At 37.3% G+C, this 19,683-nt stretch overlaps 1 protein-coding gene across 11 annotated transcripts in view; it reads left to right on the top strand.

Annotated features, from left to right (window-relative positions):
• Positions 1 to 19,683, top strand: part of Abi2 (abl interactor 2) — an 81,839-nt gene that overhangs the window by 44,749 nt on the left and 17,407 nt on the right. For 2 of the 11 annotated variants that reach the window (XM_050154230.1, XM_050154225.1), the window contains 4 exons: positions 2,301 to 2,447; positions 3,123 to 3,247; positions 8,280 to 8,438; positions 14,949 to 15,035. In XM_050154230.1, coding sequence (XP_050010187.1) covers positions 2,301 to 2,447; positions 3,123 to 3,247; positions 8,280 to 8,438; positions 14,949 to 15,035 — 518 coding nt within the window. The remainder of the gene's footprint in view (positions 1 to 2,300; positions 2,448 to 3,122; positions 3,248 to 8,279; positions 8,439 to 14,948; positions 15,036 to 19,683) is intronic. The other 9 variants (XM_050154235.1, XM_050154229.1, XM_050154233.1 and 6 more) reach the window with 5 other exon arrangements.

Here is a 19,683-nt window from a genome sequence, read left to right as displayed (position 1 = left end):
CAAGCACTTGGATTTGAATAGGACAGAAACAAATTGAAATATAAAGGAGGATAATTTTGGAAAGTGATTATAGTCTGGTCAGTGGAAAGCAAAACAAAAAGGTGAAACCAAAATTATGATGGTTTTAATTAATTAATTTATTTTTGCTTTTTAAGACAGGTGTTATTACATATTGTAGTCTATATTAATCTTGAACTCATGATCCTTCTTCCTCAAATTTTGGAATGCTGGGATTACAGGTTTGTACCTGTAATCCAGTTTAGGCTTTATCTAGAATGATCTTTTTGTTCTTAGAATGCAGAGGAAAGAATCTAGTAGGTCAAATAAGATTTAACTTCCAGGTAGAATGAAAATGACATTGTAGGGTGTGATGGTTGCAGAGAAAGTGTTTGCTATGTTTTCTTGTAAACAAATGCACATTTATTTCCTTGGGTGTACTACTTAATGGAATTTGTAAATGTTTAAGTTAATGTTGTTATCAAGTCTCTAGTAAAATTAAGATCTCTTCTACACTCAGATTTTGAACTCATACTTAATGTACCAGGGATGTGTTTTCTTGGGTATTAGCAGGACTTTAGTTGCTCCTTGGAGATCAGAGTGGCTCAGTTCCATTTGTCCATTTGACGATCTTGGCCTGTTTTCTTTAGTCTTTGCCTTATCACTATATTTTTCCTCTTCTTCCTGCTTACTTTGTTTTACTTTTTTAACCTTGTTTGTGTCATTGTTTTTCTGTATAACTTGAAGTTAGTGAAGATAGAATGAAACATTTTAGTGTGTAGAAAATACTGTCAAAAGTAGACTTTCGAGATTATTTAATATAATTATATAAATTTATATATACATTCTAATTTTAAAGATGCTTGAATTTTTAAAAAATAATTTCAATTCAGAGTCGTAGCATTGCTTCCTTTCCTTTTGACACAATAGCATATATACTTTTATTTATTTTGAATTATTAATTATTTTGTTTATTGAAAAATACCCGAGGGAAGTAGAGTCAACAGTGCCTTTGAAATATAATCTCATTTCAGTGGTGGTGGCACCTGCCTTTAATACCAGCACTCAGGAGGCAGAGGCAAGAAAATCTCTGTGAGTTTGAGAAGTGAGTTCTAGGACGGTCAGGGCTATACAGAGAAACCCTGACTGGAAAAATCAAAGAACTGGAAGGAAAAAAAAAAAAACAAGGAAGGAAGGAAGGAAGGAAGGAAGGAAGGAAGGAAGGAAGGAAGGAAGGAAGGAAGAAAGGAAAAAAAAACTCATTCAAAGTCAGTGAGCCATAACTTGAGTGGCCAGGAAAGAAATGCTTAAAGAAACTTTGGGAACCTGGTTGGGGGTGAATTAATGAGAACTGCAAGAGCAGGTTGAGCAGCATCCTCTTGGAAGGGAAGAAAGCCTTTTAATTTTCATACTTTCGGATGCCAAATTCTTTTAAAGACTTAATCTCAACTGCAAGATGTCCTTGTCCCTGAAGGATTTGGTCACTTGGAAACAAGAACTGAAGGAGTGCTAAGTTTTGCCCCAGGCAGTACTTTACACCCATTATGTTTCCTTTCTGCTTCTGTCCTCTTTTTGGAGGGAAAATTTGAGAGAAGGGAAATGATTTCTTAGTAACTTTGTCTAGTTTGTGTTTTACAGTTTAAAGTAACTAAGATATAGAAAAACTTAGGTAGTCTTTTAAAATTTCCTATCAATGTTGAACTCTGAGGAGGAATCAGCAAAGAAATTAAGGTGAACTTGAAGGCGAAAGTTTGTAAAATTGGAAAATGAAATGAAGTGGTGTATTTTTAATTATCAATATGCTTTAGTTTCCATGTGTTTAGAGTATAAAAAGGGGAATGAGTTAAGGCCGGTATTGATCATCATGTGGAGGTTGTGACTCCAAAAATCTAGATTTGTCATCTGTATTTTTAAACATCTTTGGCTAGGGAGAGAGAGGAGAAGAAGATAAGTTAGCGAGTGCCTTTGGGAGATTCTGACACGATACGAAAATACGCAAATTCTCTAAGAGAAGAGTGGCGTCTAGAAACATTGGCTTAAACAATGGAAAACTTGAGTTTTCTGTGACTAAATGAACAAAATTACATTAGCATAGGGAAATGAGGTTGGAGACTGAGATTTACACTACATATTCACCAGAGCTCTCTCATGGTGGAAGAGTTGTACTGTAGGAAAGACAAATTGATAGCTAGGTTAAACCACATTTCCAATTTCTGCTTACAAATTGTATTGCACTGGCAAATCTGAATTTATCGTGCCGAAACTTGATTAATCACAGAATACATACGCTCTTCTTTTTGTAGGCGGCACTCCCCCTATCGCACACTGGAGCCAGTGCGTCCTCCAGTGGTACCCAATGATTACGTACCTAGCCCAACCCGTAATATGGCTCCCTCGCAGCAGAGCCCTGTGAGGACAGCTTCTGTGAATCAAAGAAATCGAACTTACAGGTATTTTCTCTACCTCAGCGCAAAACATGATGGTCAGAGTACCATAATCTGTTCAGATAACTTCAGTAAAGCTCTCTCATTTTCCAAGCACTAAGTTCTTTTTCTCTGCTCTCCCAAACCTCATCTGATTCTTCCTCTCTCTCCCCTCATGCTCTGAGGCAACCTTGAGCAGTCAGGAAGGTGAGAACGACATCTCAAAGTATAAACTTAACAACAAAAGAGACAACCCACGTTCATTCAAAAAACATTATTAACCAGGAATGAAAATTGCAAGTTATTTTTTGGTAGAAATTTAAAGATGAGAAACAACTCATACTAAAATATTAATATATCACCATGCCTTTACAAACTGAAATAAAATAATCTAGTTAATCTGACTGTAAGTTTATTCAGATAGATATTAAGTCAGGGTATAAAAGGTAATATTTATTATTTTAATATATTAAGCACGAACAGTTTGACCTTACATTTATAGAGGATTTCTTTAAGAAAGTGTATAAGATAGCCCTTATAAATAGGTAGTAAAACAAGTTTACTGAACTCAGATTTTGCCCTTATGGTTTATTAAGAATTCATATGGATTTTATTTCTTGTAGCTATATCCATTTCAGAAATACTTGGGAATGTGACATCTCGTTCTCTATATTCATACTTTGATGGCTCTTACTTCTTCAGCAGCAGTGGGAGCAGTGGAGGAAGCCACCCGAGTAGTCGGAGCAGCAGTCGGGAGAACAGCGGAAGCGGGAGTGTGGGGGTCCCTATTGCTGTTCCCACTCCCTCCCCTCCCAGCGTCTTCCCAGGTGAAGCATTTGAGTCCAGTTTGTTGTTGTATTACAGTGGTGCACTTCTCTGTGTATATATGTGCGTGTTTATGTGTGTTGCTGGCTTTTGAACCCAGAGTCTCTTACAGATGGGTTTTCTTCCTAATAAAGATTTTAAAGATTTCCTTAGCATTCCATAAGTATTGGGAAGTCTACACACATTTGTTATTTCTGTCCAGTGATCTTAATTGTTTACTGTCTAATTGTTACTTTGTTTTATGTCTTTGGCGCTAGTTCAGTTGGTGCTTTGGGGTTTCATGTTCATTATGGTATGAGTTACTTCTTTAGTTTCAGTTAGTGTTACACCAGTACCTTTCCTTGGAAATGATGAGGATGTGGTTTGAGAATCATTTTGGTAACAGAGGACAAGAGATGTAAATTTAAAGGAGTATTATAATTCAGTAGTTTCTGAAAAATTATTCCCCCTCCTCCCTGAAACAGAAAAATATAACAGAGTTTGAATTTAGTTTTAAAAGCATGAACACAAAAACATCAAGATAGGGGCTAGAGAGACAGTCATTTAAGAGCCCTTGCTGCCCTTGTAGAAGGACCCAGGTACGGTTTCGGTACCCATGTTGGGTGACTTCAGCTCCAGGTGACCCAACACTCTCTTCTGGTTTCTGGACTACATGCAGATGACACACATAATGCTTTTTAGGCTTACACATGTAAATAAAAATCTTTATTAAAAAAAAAAAACACTAGCAAAATAAGCTGGGTATGTTGGTGCATGCCTTTAGTCCAGTACTTAGGAGGCAGAGTCAGATAGATATCCGAGTTTGAGGCCAGCTTGGTCTACAGAGCTACAGAGCGAGTGAGTTCCAAGACAGCCAGGCTCCATAAGGAAACCCTGTCTTGGAAAACCAAAAACAAACCAAAATAAAAACAAACGCCAAACCCAGCAGCATAGAATATCTTGTAGTAGGTTGTGGTACATGCCTGCAATACAGCATGCATAGGCTAAGGCAGGAGAATCGAGGTGCCAATAGACCAAGTAGTGAGAATTCTGTCTTTCAAACCAAAGCAACATATTTAATTATAACAGTGCAAATAAACAGTACCTTTTTAAAAAGTCATGAAAAGTTTTGTGCATGTTTTAAGGTTTTGCTTTCTTTTTTTCTTTTTCTATCTAATAAGATACTGTCTGGAATATGGGTGTATATTTTGATTCGTGTTGTAATTCTAATAGTATATTGTTGCTTTTTTAAGGTACTGTAGTTTTATATATGTGGGGCATGTCATGATAAAAGTAACAGTATGTAGGAAGCCGTTTTTTCCTAGGTCAGTTACTTTTAGGTAAAAAGAAAGGTTTGTTTTTAACTAACATTTTTCTATCCTACCTGAGCATCTTGAATTATTAGTTCATATAAAACCCTTAACCATTCTTTTTGCAATGCTCTATTCTTTTGACTAGTGTTAAGCGCTGAATACTCTTAGTATTCCAATGCCTTTTCTAACGCTAATATGACTGCCTTATTAATGCTGCCTCTTACTCCTCTTTCCCATCAGCCCCTGCTGGCTCTGCTGTCACCCCTCCTCTTCCTGCTACTTCTGCACCTGTCCCTACCCCTCTTGTTCCTGCTCCTGTCCCATCCTCCACTGCCCCAGATGTTGCTGCTGGGGGCGCACAGACCCTTGCTGATGGCTTCACTTCTCCAACTCCCCCTGTTATTTCTTCCAATCCCCCCACAGGTGAGTATTGGCATGGCAGACAGACCTGGCCATTCTTGCCTGAAACTTCAGCTTTGCTGTATTTGTTGGTTCGGTTTTACTTTTTTTTTTTTTTTAAGTTGATTTGTGAATTTAGTATGGAGTTAACTTCCATACAGTTTTGAAAACTTGCCATTAGAACTATTATAGGGAGCTGGGGCGTTAGCTTAGTTGGTAAAGTCCTTGCTGTGCAAGTGTGAGGACTTGAGTTCTGTCCCCAGGACAGACATAAAAAGCCAGGCAAGGTGGTGTATGTCTGTAATCCCAGTGTTTGGGAACTGAAGCCAGTGCTGTCTTTGTCTAGTCAGCCCGTCCTAATGGGTAAGTACCAGGTCTTAGTGAAAGACATTGAAAACACAAGGTTGACGGCCTCTGGCATACTCAACTGTTTACCTGCACATAGATCTGCATAGAACACCTGTACCAGTACACACACCAGTAATATTGCAGGTTAAGTAATTAACAAAAACAAGCCTATGACGATTAAAAGTTTCATTTTAATGTAATATTCTATATAGCTAATTACAAACTTCTGTGTATATTATAATGAGATTTTTTGCTTATATTTTAGCAGTACCAGAAACTTATTAACTGTGGTTCTAAAGGAGTTCAGGATTATTTAAGTTGATTGGTGTTTTAGTTTAAGATTTTAACCTAGTGCTAGGGAGATGACTCGTCAGATAAGAAAGGGTTTGCTGCCCAGCCTGACAACCAGAGTTTGAATTTTTAGTGGTGGAGATACACACACACACACACACACACACACACACACACTCTCTCTCTCTCTCTCTCTCTCTTTCTCTCTCTGTGGTATGAATGCATCCTCCTTATAAATAAATGTACTCATTCTTTTAAAGATCTCAGCCTCAGGTATGCTTTGCTGGGATAGGTGGTAAAGACTCAGTTACCTCAGAATACTCTGAGCAGTTAATATGATGCTTGTTAGTAAGTAGATTCTTTTTATTTCCCCCCAAGACAGGGTTTCTCTGTGTAACCTTGGCTGTCCTGGAATGTCCTCTGTAGACCAGACTCAGATAACCACCTGCCTCTACCTCCTGAGTGCTAGGATTAAAAGCATGTGTCACCACTACTTGGCTACTAATAAAACATGTTTTAAAAGACATCTTTGTTCAAATTGGGTTTTGGGTAGTGTTCAATTGAGAGAGCCTCTCTATGAAAAAGACTTTTCTGTAATGGATGAGTAGTCATTTGATTGGATATGCAACTCTTACTATACTAGTCGAACTAGTTAAATATAGGAATCTTGTTAATGCTGTAGATGAAGAAATGACCCCTACCTAAAAAATTTAGTAATTAAATTATAAGGTAATGATAGGTATTTGGCCAGGCGTGGTAGCACACGCTTTAATCCCACCACCCAGGAGGTAGAGGCAGGTGGACTCTCTGCATAGTGAGTTCAGGGACTGCCAGCACTACACAATAGAAACACCTGCTGAGGTGTTTATGTTCCTTCTTACTGTTATGTGCTCTTGATGGGTTACAATATGTTCCTTTCAGAGTTGAAGGACATTTGGATAGTTTTTGTCTTGAGGGATTATGAATAACGCTGCCACAAACATTCATATACAGGTTTCTGGTGAGTTTAGGTCATGTCATCTTGGTAAATACCTAGGGAATAGAATTGTTAGGTTGTATTATAAAGGGAATGTGCAATCTATTTATTTTATTTTTGAGATAGGGTCTCACTGTGTAACCCTAACTGGCCTGGAACTCAGATATCTGCTTGCCTCTGCCTCTCAATGGTGGGATCAAAGACAAGTACCACATGCTTGGAATATTTAACTTTTAAAGAAACTACCAAGTTGTTTCCCAAATAACTGTACATTTTTTTGTTTAAACTTCAGTGGTTTTTCCATGCAGTTTTAATTTGCATATCTCTAGTGAATGCTGAGGCTGGGTATCCTTTCATTGTGCCTTTTTGGGGGTGGGGTGCCAAAAATCCTAACTTTAGTTGATATAAATAGATGTCTTTGAAATTGTTTTTTTTTTAAAAGACTGTGAGGGTGGTCGCGCACGCCTTTAATCCTAGCACTGTGGAGGCAGAGGCCAGTGGTTCTCTGAGTTTGAAGCCAGCCTGGTCTACAGAGAGACAGCCAGGGCTAAACAGAGAAACCCTGTCTTTAAAAACAAAAAAAAATTGTTTGTTTTTTATATTTATTTTTATGTGGATGAATGTTTGACCAGAGTATATATATGTGTGTGTGTGTGTGCACCACATGCCTGCCTAGTACCAAAGGACATCAGAAGACGTTAGATCCTCTGCAACTGTAGTTAATGGAGTGCGACACTGAGCTGCTGGGTATACTTAAGACAGATGAAATTTTAGACTGGATCCAACGTCATAAAAATTCATATGGTGGTGTATTTTTTTGTGTGACGATCTTTGCCAAGTATTAGTAAATGGCAGTGCTTTTCTTTCTACCTTTATTTCTTCTCCTTCCACCTTTTCTCCTTTTTCCCTCATCATGTAGCATGTCCTCCTCCTCTGTCTTTCTGTTATCCCTTTCTCCTTTCCATGCCTTGGTGCCTGCTCGACTGTGCTCCTTCATGGGTCCCTTCTACTGCTCTGTTGATGAGGGCCTTGCTGAGTGCAGAGCAAGTGAGGGCAAAGGCAAGGTAAAATTTGGGGTTTGCATTATTAGGAAACTGGATGAATTAGGAAAGGATATTTCCAGTTGATAATAGCAGTGAATAATTCTTTCAAGAGGTTCAAATGAGTAATAAACATGGGTAGGTTACTGCGATGATGATGCAAATTTTGGTTTAGATTTTATAAACAAATTTTAGGATATGCTCTAGCTTTAGAAAAATGAATATTTTGTGTTGTGTGAAGATGGGTTTGACTTGGAGTTACAGCATCAAGTGTTTTGTTGAAATATTTTGTTTTCCTTTTAAACAACTTTCTTTGCTAACTTATCTCCACCATTGTTTTAGAGTAAGATTGTATCAAACATCTTTCTTTTTTCTTTTCCAGAATGTGATTTTTTGTTTAGTCTCCAGTGTTTAGTGGCTGCTTTAAATCATTTATTTTTTGGAGAGGAAGGGGAACCTATCTGTTTTGTGTGCTGTAACAGAATACTGCAGACTAGATTACTTAAATAATTACTTAAAAAAGCAGACTAATATAAATAATAATATAAATATAAACAGACTAATATAATATAAATAATAATTATTTATAAAATATATTTATAATATATTAGTCTGCTTGGCTCAAAGTATTTCATTATCTGATAGAAGCTTCTTTTAATGATGGGTCTGTGTTCTGTTCCTTTCCCAGGTCATCCTGTTCAGTTCTACAGCATGAATAGGCCTGCCTCTCGCCATACGCCACCAACAATCGGGGGCTCGTTGCCCTATAGACGTCCTCCTTCCATAACTTCACAGGCAAGCCTTCAGAGTCAGATGAATGGAGGGCCTTTTTATAACCAGAATCCAGGTTAGGCTCTTCTTTTGCCATTTCTTTCAATTTCTTTCGTGTTGTGCCCAAAAAAAAAAGACGAAAACCAAAAGACAAAAAAGAAAAACCTCTTCAGTTACACATAGTTAACCCATATATAGTAGATAGTTATCCCATATGAAATAGGTACTTGAGATTATTGTTGAGGAGCTGGAGAGATGGCTCCGCAGTTAAGAGCACTTGATGGCTCTTCCCGAGGACCTGGTCTCAGTTCCCAGCACCTATGGCGCTGCCAGGGCATTTGACATCAGCACACAGACATACATGCAGGAAAACACCAATGTACATAAAATGCACATAAATAAACTATCAAAACACTTATTAAATGGATAGATGAATGAATGAGTACTAACTTTTTAATATTGTTTCTACTTTAAGCAGTCCTTGTATGACTTGGTGTAAAGCTAAGGAGTTGCTTTTATTCTCTCGCTCTGAATGTAGTCATTTTCAGTGGATGGAATTTGCCTTTAAAAACTACCATTGTGCTAGACATGCAAGTGCTTCCTTTTATTTCAGCATCATGGGGTAGAGGCAGGGAGAGTCGGCAGCCTAGGCTTGTAGAATTGAGATCCTGTCTCAAGTGGAGTATGTATGAAAACAGTATTTTCTTTTTGTTTAGTAAGACATCATTGCTTTATGAATTACAGATGAAATTGGGTATACATTAGACAGTCAAACTGTCTTAACTCGATTATCATATCAAATACCCTGATGGGTATGAGGGACTTGGAAAAATTGGTCTAAATATAACAATTGAAATAAAGAATTGAATCATATATACAGAAGAGCTAATCTTGCACACTTACACTTGAACACTACAATAATCAACATTTTGTTCATTTCCTAGAGAATTCACAAAAATTTTAGGCACCTTAACCATGAGTGTATTATGTCAACTTACTGTTTTGTTTTTAATTTGCTAAGAGGTAATGAAGCCTCTGGGTTCCTCTGATTCTGGGGACAGATCATTCAATCTCTCATAAGCCTTGAGTTTATGGAGCAGAAATTAATCTGTTAGTGAAACCTTACTTAAACCCTTTAGAATCTTGCAAAAAAAAATTGACTTTCCTCTTATTATCTCACTTGATTTACATATGGAAAATAAGATTGGTTATAATATTTAAATGCTTTTAAGTTTTTAAAATTTTATGTGTATATGAATGTTTTGCTTGCAAGTACATATGTTTTTGTACTATGTATTTGCCTAATGTCTACAGAAGCCAGAAGAAGAAATTGTATCCCTTAAAATTGGAGCTGTAGATGGTTGTAAACTGCCATGTGGGTGCTGGGAATTGGATCTGGGTCCTCAGGAAGAACTGTCGTACACTTAACTGCTGAGCAATCTCTCCAGCCCAAGAATGGTGATATTTACATATGTATTTTGTATATGAAACCAAGGCAAGGTATTGGTCAAGATAGACTTGAACTTAATGGTTTTTTTCTTATTCTTTTCTTTCTTCCTTCCTTCCTTCCTTTCTTTCTTTCTTTCTTTCTTTCTTTCTTTCTTTCTTTCTTTCTTTCTTTCTTTCTTTTTGTTTTGATTTTTTGATTCTGTATTTCATGACTTTTCTATTGTCCTGTCCTACCTAACTTCTTCACCTGCTAAGGCTTCTCCGTTTCTGCTAGAGAAGAAAAAGGAGGAAGGGGAAGTCTCTATTACGGTATAGGATATACTAATGGTGGAATCCTTGTTAGTGGTTATGCAGGACTGTCCTGAGAAAATTGTTTAAAAATATTGTTGAATATTAAATGAAACCTCACTTCTTAATCCAAATTTTCTTCACTCTCCTGGGCTCCTCTCATTTATGGAATGCTGTATTTGTAGTTAACCTAGTGCAAAATGCAGGGTGAATCCTCCTAATTGCCTTGATTGAAATGTATTTCTCCTTTCATGCTTAGTGTTTAAGGCTGTGTTTATGCTTTTCCTTCTTTCTTTCTTTCTTTCTTTCTTTCTTTCTTTCTTTCTTTCTTTCTTTCTTTCTTTCTTTCTTTCTTTCTTTCTTTCTTTCTTTCTTTCTTTCTTCTTTTTTTAGGTTTTTTTGAGACAGGGTTTTGTTGTGTAGCCTTGACTGTCCTGGTTCACCTGCTTCTACCTTCCAAGGGCTGGGATTCAAGGCATGAGCCACCACTGCCCCCACTTTTAAACAATGTCTTATTTAGACTGGTTTTGAACTTGTGGTTTTACCGATCCTCCTGCCTGAGCTTCCTGAGTGTGTGTGTGTGTGTGTGTGTGTGTGTGTGTGTGTGTCCCATGCTTGACCATTAAATACTTCTTTTTCCCCAGTCCTTGAATTTTAGTTTATTAGATATAGTTTTCTAGAAGAGGGGCTAGCTCTCTTGGGTATCTGGAAATTACTGCTTACAGTTCCTTAATCTAAAGTGGGTTATATCCATAATGAAGTTGGGAGAGGATTCACTGTTACAATTTTGATACCAGCTGTACAAGGTACTTAGTAATACTGTGGAGGAATATTTCATGCTGTGTGTATATACTCAGTACTCCTATAAAAACTCTCAGGTAAAATTTGACAGCTCTTTAAACATCTGTTTCATGTATTTAATTTTTGCAGTATTAAAGATTGAGTCTAAGGCTTTGTATTTGTTAGCCAAGTGCTCTACTCTTGCCTTATGTTTCTAATGGACTAAAGATTTCATATTTCAATAATACTTTATAACTCAGATTCATATATGCCAAAATATATTTTAAAGTAGAATTAAATCTTTAGAGAATAATTTTAATCTAAGTATTAATAAGGTGAACTGGAATTGTTTGGATCATGAGAGGCCCCTCAGCTGTCAGTATTTTCTGTACTCTAAGTTCTGCCTTTCTTCTATTGGAATTTGGTAACTTTAAAGAAGACAATTATAGCTCTGTGCTATAATTAATTAGTTAATTATAACTAATTAACATCAGCTATAATCAATCTGTTTTTAAAACCTACTTTTAAAAAAAAGCAAAGCTCTATTATGTCCTTTTGGTGGGAGAAGTTTCTGGCTTTTGCACCATGATCCTTGAACATGTCAGGCAAGTGTTCTATGATTTTTCTACACTCAACCCAAGTATGTTTTTTATTTGACGACTCTTTTGTAAGATGTAATACTTAGTGAATTATTTAGTGAACAAAATGATGCTTATTTTTTATGAACCCATATATTTTAGTCAGAGCCTTGCCATAGATGTATGCTTCCAAAGAATGAAGTTTGACAAGGCAGTGGGGTTCTGTGGAGTATAAATCTGATAGCATTCCTCCTAACGCTGTCAACCACTGAGCCATCTCTCCAGCCTACCAACATTGTATTTTAATAAAAATAATATAACTTATTCTAAATTCAGAGATATTTCAAGTGGTTCTAGAATAAAGGTCTTATATGAGGATATATCTTAGGTAAATGATGGGAATATACAAATTTGTAAAGTTACTTCCCATTCTTTTGTTGTTGTTGCCGAGAATGAAATTTAAAGCCTTTCACATAGGAAGCACATATTCTACCACTAAGTTGTACTGCAACTTCTGCTTTTTGCTCTTTTCTGTTCACAGGAATAAACAGAACCAGGTATAACTAAATTCTGGTTAGATGAGCCTCTTAGGGTTTCTATTGTGAAGAGACATCATGACCATGGCAACTCTTATAAAGAAAAACATTTAATTGGGGTCCACTCATAGTCTCAGAGTCTGTTATCTTCATGTCAGGACATGGCAGTGTGGAAGCAGACATGACATGACTGGGGAAGGAGCTAAGAGTTCTACGTCTTGATCCACAATCAACAGGAAGGGAACTGTGTCACTCCCCCCCCCCCCCAACACACACTGATACACTTCCTCCATTAAGGCCACACCTACTCCAACAAAGCTACACCTCCTGATAGTGCCACTCCTTATAGGGGTCATTTTCTTTCAAACCACAACAATGAGTTTTTGAAATTTTCCTGAGAAAAGAAGGCATATTCATCTTTAAAATGTAATAAGCTTAGTTTGTCCATAAAAAGACTGTTGTTTACATTATGCATGTATTTTTTCTTTTTTTTTTTGTCAAGTACAAAAGTTACTGCCTTTATTTAGTGGGTAAATAATAAGTGAGGAGAGAGATTCCCACTTTTCTGTTTGAGAGGAAGGAAGGAAGGAAGCAAGCAAGCAAGCTTGATGTGTTTGTTTTCAGAAGGTGTTCAGTGTTACAGAATGTGTATCCTGATGTCCTGTGCAATGCACTGCTGTTCTGCGGTTTCTTGGCTGCTCTCTTGCTCCCACTCTGCTTACTGTCTCTTAGCAGCATGCAGAGGTGCCACCACACCTCAGTCTTCGGAGTGAGGGATTTACTGCCAAGAAGTGTGATTTTTAGGGAAAAATCTAAAACCCAAGTCACCTTTTGAAGAGAGACCAGTTTATGGATGTTATGCTCGTTCTCCTACATCTAGACACTCTTAAAAGTGGTCCGTTAGCTTTTCTCTGTATATTTACATGTTCTTGCCTGTCTGTGTACCCTGTCAGCCATTACCACTTTACTGATAGCTACTAACTTTATACTTCTTGAGGTTTAATATCTCCCACCCATATTTTCCTGTTGCCTCTCATTTTTATGCTTAAGTTATCCTCATGCATCCCATTTATTTTGCCTTCATCTTTTCAATTGTGTCTACAATCACTACCCCGTGCTTTTCCCATACTTAACTGCCATGGTTAGTGAGTTAATAGCTTCTTTAACTTTAATCACAAAGCTTTGTGATTTTTGTTATCCTTGTATGCTAGTTAAATCATTAATTATCATATAGTGGCTTACCTACATGTAACAAAGTTTTTCTTTTGTTTCTAGAATTTGCCTTGATTTGCTGTTTCCAGGGCTTGATTAAGCTTTTGAAATAAAATCTGTGCTTCTACTATGTGAAATAGGATTGTATTATCTCTTTCTCATATTTATGATTGTTTGTTTTTTTTTTTTCGAGACAGGGTTTCTCTGTGTCTTTCTCATATTTATGGATTAGATCTAGAGTATCTAATTGTCATGGTGTCTAAACACAGAAAATGTAACATCAAGAATTTGAGGCACAGTGACTTAAAAAAAATCAGTCTCTTTACCGAAGCCCTTCATGTACATCCTCTTTCCATGTCCGCACACTCACCTTTTTACAACTTTCATCAAATATTTACTTTTGTTTTATGTCTCGGTGTTTTGCCTGCATGAAGGTATATATATGCACCACATCCATGTTGTGTACCTGTGGAGGTCATCGAGGTGTGTGGATTCATGGAACTAGAGTTACAGATGGCTGTGAGCCACCATGTGGGTGTTGGGAACCAAACTCGGGTCCTCTGCAAGAGGCAACAAGTGCTCCTAACAGCTGAGCCAATTTTGCGGCCCTGTTTGTTTATTTATTTGCCTTTTTGAGAAATGTTTTCTCTGTGTAACAGCCCTGGGTGTCCTGGAACTTGCTTTGTAGACTAGGCTGGCCTTGAACTCAGAGATTTGCACGCCTCTGCCTCCAGAGTGCTGGGATTACACACATGTGCCACCACTGCCTGGTTTAAGTTTTAAACATATCTTCTATGTAGCCATATAGAGGGAACATTTTTGGTCCTGTGAACTCTGCTCATGCTGTTTTATGCCTCTAAGCCTTTGCCCTAACTTGGTTCCTTAACCTTGATTGTCTTTCTTAAGTTCTGCCTGCTTAGCATACATCATTTCTTCAAGTATTTGCTCGGAGATCTGTTCTCTGTTGCCTTCCTCCTTGTGGCCAGCACTGTCTCCTAGGAAATTAATTCCATTAAGAATATGGCTACCATAGTATATATACTTTCTGAAGAGAACTGTAACTATAGAGTTAACCTTCTAAAAATTATTTTGATATCTGCTTTATTTGTTCATACTTAAATATCTGTTGAAGGCTTCCTAAATTGTGCCAGGCATTTGAGATGGAGGCACACATCCTGGGAGAAGAATAGTGGTGTTTCCTGTAGGACTAAGGAGGAAATATAATGAATTGGAGTTATGAAAACTTGCAGTAAGAGCATCTGACTCTCAGTGTAAGACTCTAATAACTGGACCAGCAGAGTCCTTGCCTCTTAGCAAGAACCCAGGCCATACTTGTTTAACTAAATAAAGATCCAATTAATGTTTGTTTATTGTTACCGAAGTAATAAAATGCCTATTTAGGTTGTTGGGATGTCATATTTTTTTTCTGCTATACTGACAATTTAGAAAAGCAACCAGTTGTTCATGGTAATCAACAGAGATGGTATTTGCAAAGAGGATTGGTTCCCATTACATAGAACAGATACGTGCATGTTAAATGGTGCCTGTTGTAGTTCTAAGGCTTACTAAAACTCTCTAGTGTGTTATTTTGTTTATAAAGTTACCCTCAAAAGTGGATCCGTAAGGTAGACAAATGTTTGTGAAAAGTGGTTTTCCTCCTTTATATATTTTATTGTATTATCCTTTCCTTTTAATATAACTTGCCCTTACCCCTTATCCTCCACACCTTTTTTGTTTTTGCAGTATCTCTTGCTCCTCCTCCTCCTTCCATCCTACAGGTAACTCCTCAGTTACCTTTAATGGGATTTGTGGCCAGAGTCCAAGAAAATAGTAAGTTTATGTCTTCTTTATGCTGTAGTTCAGATTATAGGCATAGAATGTAATTTACATATGACTGACTGAATAGTCATTCACAGTGCTCCTTGCATTTGGATAGTCACTGTAAGAATGGCTAGTGGTGATGATAACCTAATAGAGGTGGGCCCGAGAGAGATCCAGGACCATCCCACACTTCTGCCTCTGCAGATACTGGCACTCATATGCACTTCACACTTCTACACGCAATTAAAAAGAAAGTTAAAAGACAATGATGGTAAATTTCTATGCTTTCAAATGACTTTTATAGCTCAGAGCACATGCTTAGCTTACATGAGATTCCAGATTTGGTCCCCAGAACCGTAACTAAAATACCACTACTGATACCCACAAAGTTTTAAAGGTAAAACAAGTACACATACAATAGTATAAGTGAAAGAGAGAAAAACTGCACAAGGAGATATTCTAATTGCCAAATAAATATCCTGCTTTTTTTCTCAGTTGCCTAGACAAAGTGGTAGGCTAGTTAGCTATTACTAGAGATGTGTTATAGGTAGCTTGAGTCTATAACTCTCTCCCATTTCAAGTATAAAAAAGGACCACACCACAGTAGGGTATAGAAGATCAGTCTGTCAGTTTGTCTCCCAAAAAGCATAGATTGGCAATGAATTTTCTTTGGTTTGTGGTCTGCTGTTGAATCATCATGCATTGTCATATAACTAGTTTTATTGGTATTTCAAGTCTTTTGGGGAAGCATTAAGGAAGCTCAGGAGACTTTATTTCTAAATTGGGAGGCCTGTGATAACATTTGGTGATGAATGGCTGTTAGGGAAAGAAATTAACAGTCTCTGTGATAGGTGATTAAGGAACCAAATTAGCCTAAGGTCATGTAATCTAAACTTAGAGGAGTTACAGTTGATCCTTGAATAATAGGGGTTTGAGTTGTTTGATGGTAAAGGACAGACAAGACTATTTTGCACAGCTACAACACATTTTAATAATAGCATCCAGAAAATACCCATAAATCTATTATAAAAAGTTAAAATCAAAGTCAAGCATAAAAACATTGTATCAAACATTTGATAATGTCATTTATCAAAGTCAAGCATCAAAACATTCACAGGGCACACACGACCTCTTCTGTAGATGTAGTATTGTTGAGATGGCAGCTGCACAAGATTAACCTGTGCTGCTTTTTTCTCTAACGCTTTGTCGTCTTCCAGCACTGTTGTGAACTCAAGTTGCAGATCTGCTTAGAATAGAGAGTTAGGCTAATTATCCTTGCATTCCCAGTAAATTGTCTATTAAGGTAAAAAGTGTTCTCCTGAGGGTGGGGTGCAGCTGGGTTGGTAGAGCACTTGCCTAATGTGCAAAGGCCCTAGGACTAATTTCTGCCACTGGGTGGTTGGGTATTGAGAGTGATTAATTGTGATCTCTCATAATTTTTTTACTGTATATAATATGTTTGACAGAATAAGTGTTAATTGACTACTTAGCAAGGCTTCCTGTCAGTAGCAGGCTATTAATAGGTTTCTGGAGAGTCAGAAGTTACAGGTATTTCTGACTTATGATGATTAAGGAGAGGTGGGGAGAGGTGGTATAATCTGTGCTTTTGTTCAAGGGTCAAAATGTATATTAAGATAGTCATCAGGCTGTAGTTGTCCACTGTGCACCTTTCATATAAAGGATGATACAATTCCTGGACTAGAAGTAATTATAATCTCTTGCTAAGATTCTCTGGAAGTAGGCATTTAATAATGTAGGGTCTATTGGAGCAGGGGCTTTGATCACTTTGTTTGCTGCCTGTGTCCCTGGCACTTAAAATGTCTGCCCGGCAGCAGGCACTTTGGCCTCCCCCTGCCCTTTTTTTTGTACTTTATGTTTGTATTTTAACTGGTTGTAGTCTAGTCTGAGTGCCCATCTAAGTTAGGGTTTCTGTTGCTGTGATAAGACGCCATGAGCAAAAGCAATTTGGGGAGGAAAGGGTTTATTTTGTTTTTACTTCCAGCTGTCAGCCCATCACTGAAGAACCTCAGGGCTGGAACCAAGCAGGGCAGGAACTTGGAGGCAGGAGCTGATGCAGATGCCTGCTCTTCATGGCTTGCTCAGCCGGCTTTCTTAGAGTACTCCTGACCATCACCCGCACTCGGCTGGGCCTCCCACATCAATCACAAATGAAGAAAATGTATTACAGACTTGTCCCAGACCAGTCTGGTGGGAACATTTTCTCTATTGATGTTCCCTCTTCCAGAATAACTGTCTGTGCCAAGTTGACAGAAAAGTAGCCTGGGATAGGGCCCAAGGGTTGAATTTGTCAGGTGCCTTTGCTCTCCTATTTGCTGATGTCTAAAAATAGTTTGTTTATTATTTCTGTTTATTAGAAGGTATTCTATGAACTTTAATGCATTGTAATTTTAAATATGTAATTTTAAATATGTTTTCTTAAATTTAAGAGCATTTTCATTTATGTCCAAGTATTTTATTTTTTTATGTTTCAAAATTATGCCTTTTCAACCTACTGTTTTTTTGGCTTGTGTGTGACCCATGCTGGCTTCACGAGAAACATTTGCATAGCAATGGTCAGTAGGTCTAGTGTGTGCCAGGTACAGCCATAGTATTAACCTTTGCCAGACTTTGAGGTTAAATGTAGGTTGGAAGACTCTGCATTTAAAATTTCTGGAAATAGCAGACTGATTAGAAAGGGCTTTTTGGAGTTCCACATTTTAGTTGCAGTGTCAGCCCAGTAAGAGTGGCATTCCCTGCATCACCAATGAGTTTAAATTCCTTGAGTAAAGAAGACAGTTAAATAGTAAGTGGAAAGTTGGTTTGTTTTTTTTCTTTGAATCAGCTGATATGATGAACATTCAGATTTTGAAACTGGCTTTGAAGATTAATAATCTATCAGAATATTTTCTTTTTTTTCTTCAAAAATTGGACTTGAAAGTTAAGTAGGATCATCAAACTAGTCATTAACTTTGACAAGTAATTAGTGAAAGTTGTCAGGTTTGTAGAAACATCAAATATTTCATAAGTAGAAGTAGTGTTTTAATGTTATTTAAGTACATATGTGTTTAAGACTTGCCGCTTGAATTTACAATTGTAAAACATTATTATAGCACCACCGTTAGTATTTTAAAAGCCATTTTCCCTGTGTATGAGGTATACTGGGATTGGCTTAACAGTTGTGGTAGGGCTTATGCATTCAAAGAAATGTTATTTTCTTTAAAACATGCACCTAGGAAAGATGTGTATCTTTGTTTTAGAATCATCTTAAGACTTCCTAGGCATTATTTTAAAGATAGTCTGTGGAAATAATATTTTTTGCATTAAATTTAATATGTGGAAGAGTCTGGAATCACTTGCAGTATTTATTATTTAATATATTAAACTACTTACACTGTGATAAAATGTGCAAATATACCCGTTATTATTTTTTAGAATTCTCATATGACACCCTGTTGACAGAGGTTTCTATCCCTCCTGGTCCTTTAGCTGTTCAGTCCCAAAGAAACACATAGATTATTATAATAATATATTTATAATTTATAATATAATTATAAATCATTGGCCTCTTAGCTCAGGATTCTTATTAACTAACTCTTACATCTTACATGAACCCATTGTTCTAGTCTGTGTTAGCCATATAGCTTGGTACCTTTATCAGTGAAACAGTCTCATCTTGCATCCTCTGCATCTGGGTGATGACTGCAGACTGAGCCTTTCTTTCCTCTTCCCAGAATTCTTCTGTTCTCACTGCCCTGCCTACACTTCCTGCCTGGCTGTCCTGCCTATACTTCCTGCCTAGCTACTAGCCAATCCGTGTTTTATTAAAACAATACAAGTGACAGATCTTTACAGGGTACAAGACAATGGTCCCATAGTACTTCTCCCACCCCCACACACTTTTTTCTTTTTAAAACAGAAACTCTGAATCTAATCTCCTTTGTTTAGCTTTCTTCCTGACCATTATCCATAACAATTTGTAACCAACACTCTAAACAAAGACACATCCATAATCCAGTTTTGGGGAATGTGGGTGAGTTTTCCAGGCTACTTCCTGTTGGTTGGGGGCACTGATAATCTTATGGGGACCTAAAGAAAATTTAGGATTATGATCAAGTCATGACTGAAATACTCTGTGAGGCTTGATCATCTCAGCCAGCAGTACTGAACTTTTCTAGATGTGTCAGAGGAAACCCCAACAGAGGTCCTCTGAAATGTTGGATCATCTGGGCCGTCTGCTCCTATTGGAGATTTCCCAGGGGGGGGGGTCTTCCTTGATCAAACCTGACTTTTCTTAACCCAGAATGAATCCACAGGCTCTGCTTTCCTGTGGAAACAAAAGCAAAACCTCTCCTCTAGAGTAACATATCTTTTTGTTTAAAATTTGAAGTCAAGGAAGTTTCAAAATAGATATGTTGGATTGATCCCACAGCATTTACAATCAAATGTCTTTTAGCTGCTGTTGCTCTTACCTCAGTCATCAAACAATTCAAAGACAACACAATAACATACAGTACCCAGATTCTCTGTGTATTTTCTATCTGAAAGTGGCTTTATTTTAAACTTTATTTCTTTTATTTTTATTTTTAATTTTTGGTTTTTGGAGACAGGGTTTCTCTATGCTTCTTTGGTTGTCCTGGAACTCACTCTGTAGACCAGG

This window comes from Alexandromys fortis, unplaced genomic scaffold (assembly GCF_014885135.2).
Source record: "Alexandromys fortis isolate MF-2015 unplaced genomic scaffold, M_Fortis_MF-2015_v1.1 scaffold_40, whole genome shotgun sequence".
Classification (NCBI taxonomy): Eukaryota; Metazoa; Chordata; class Mammalia; order Rodentia; family Cricetidae; genus Alexandromys; species Alexandromys fortis.
This window is presented reverse-complemented; position numbering and strand designations above follow the sequence as displayed.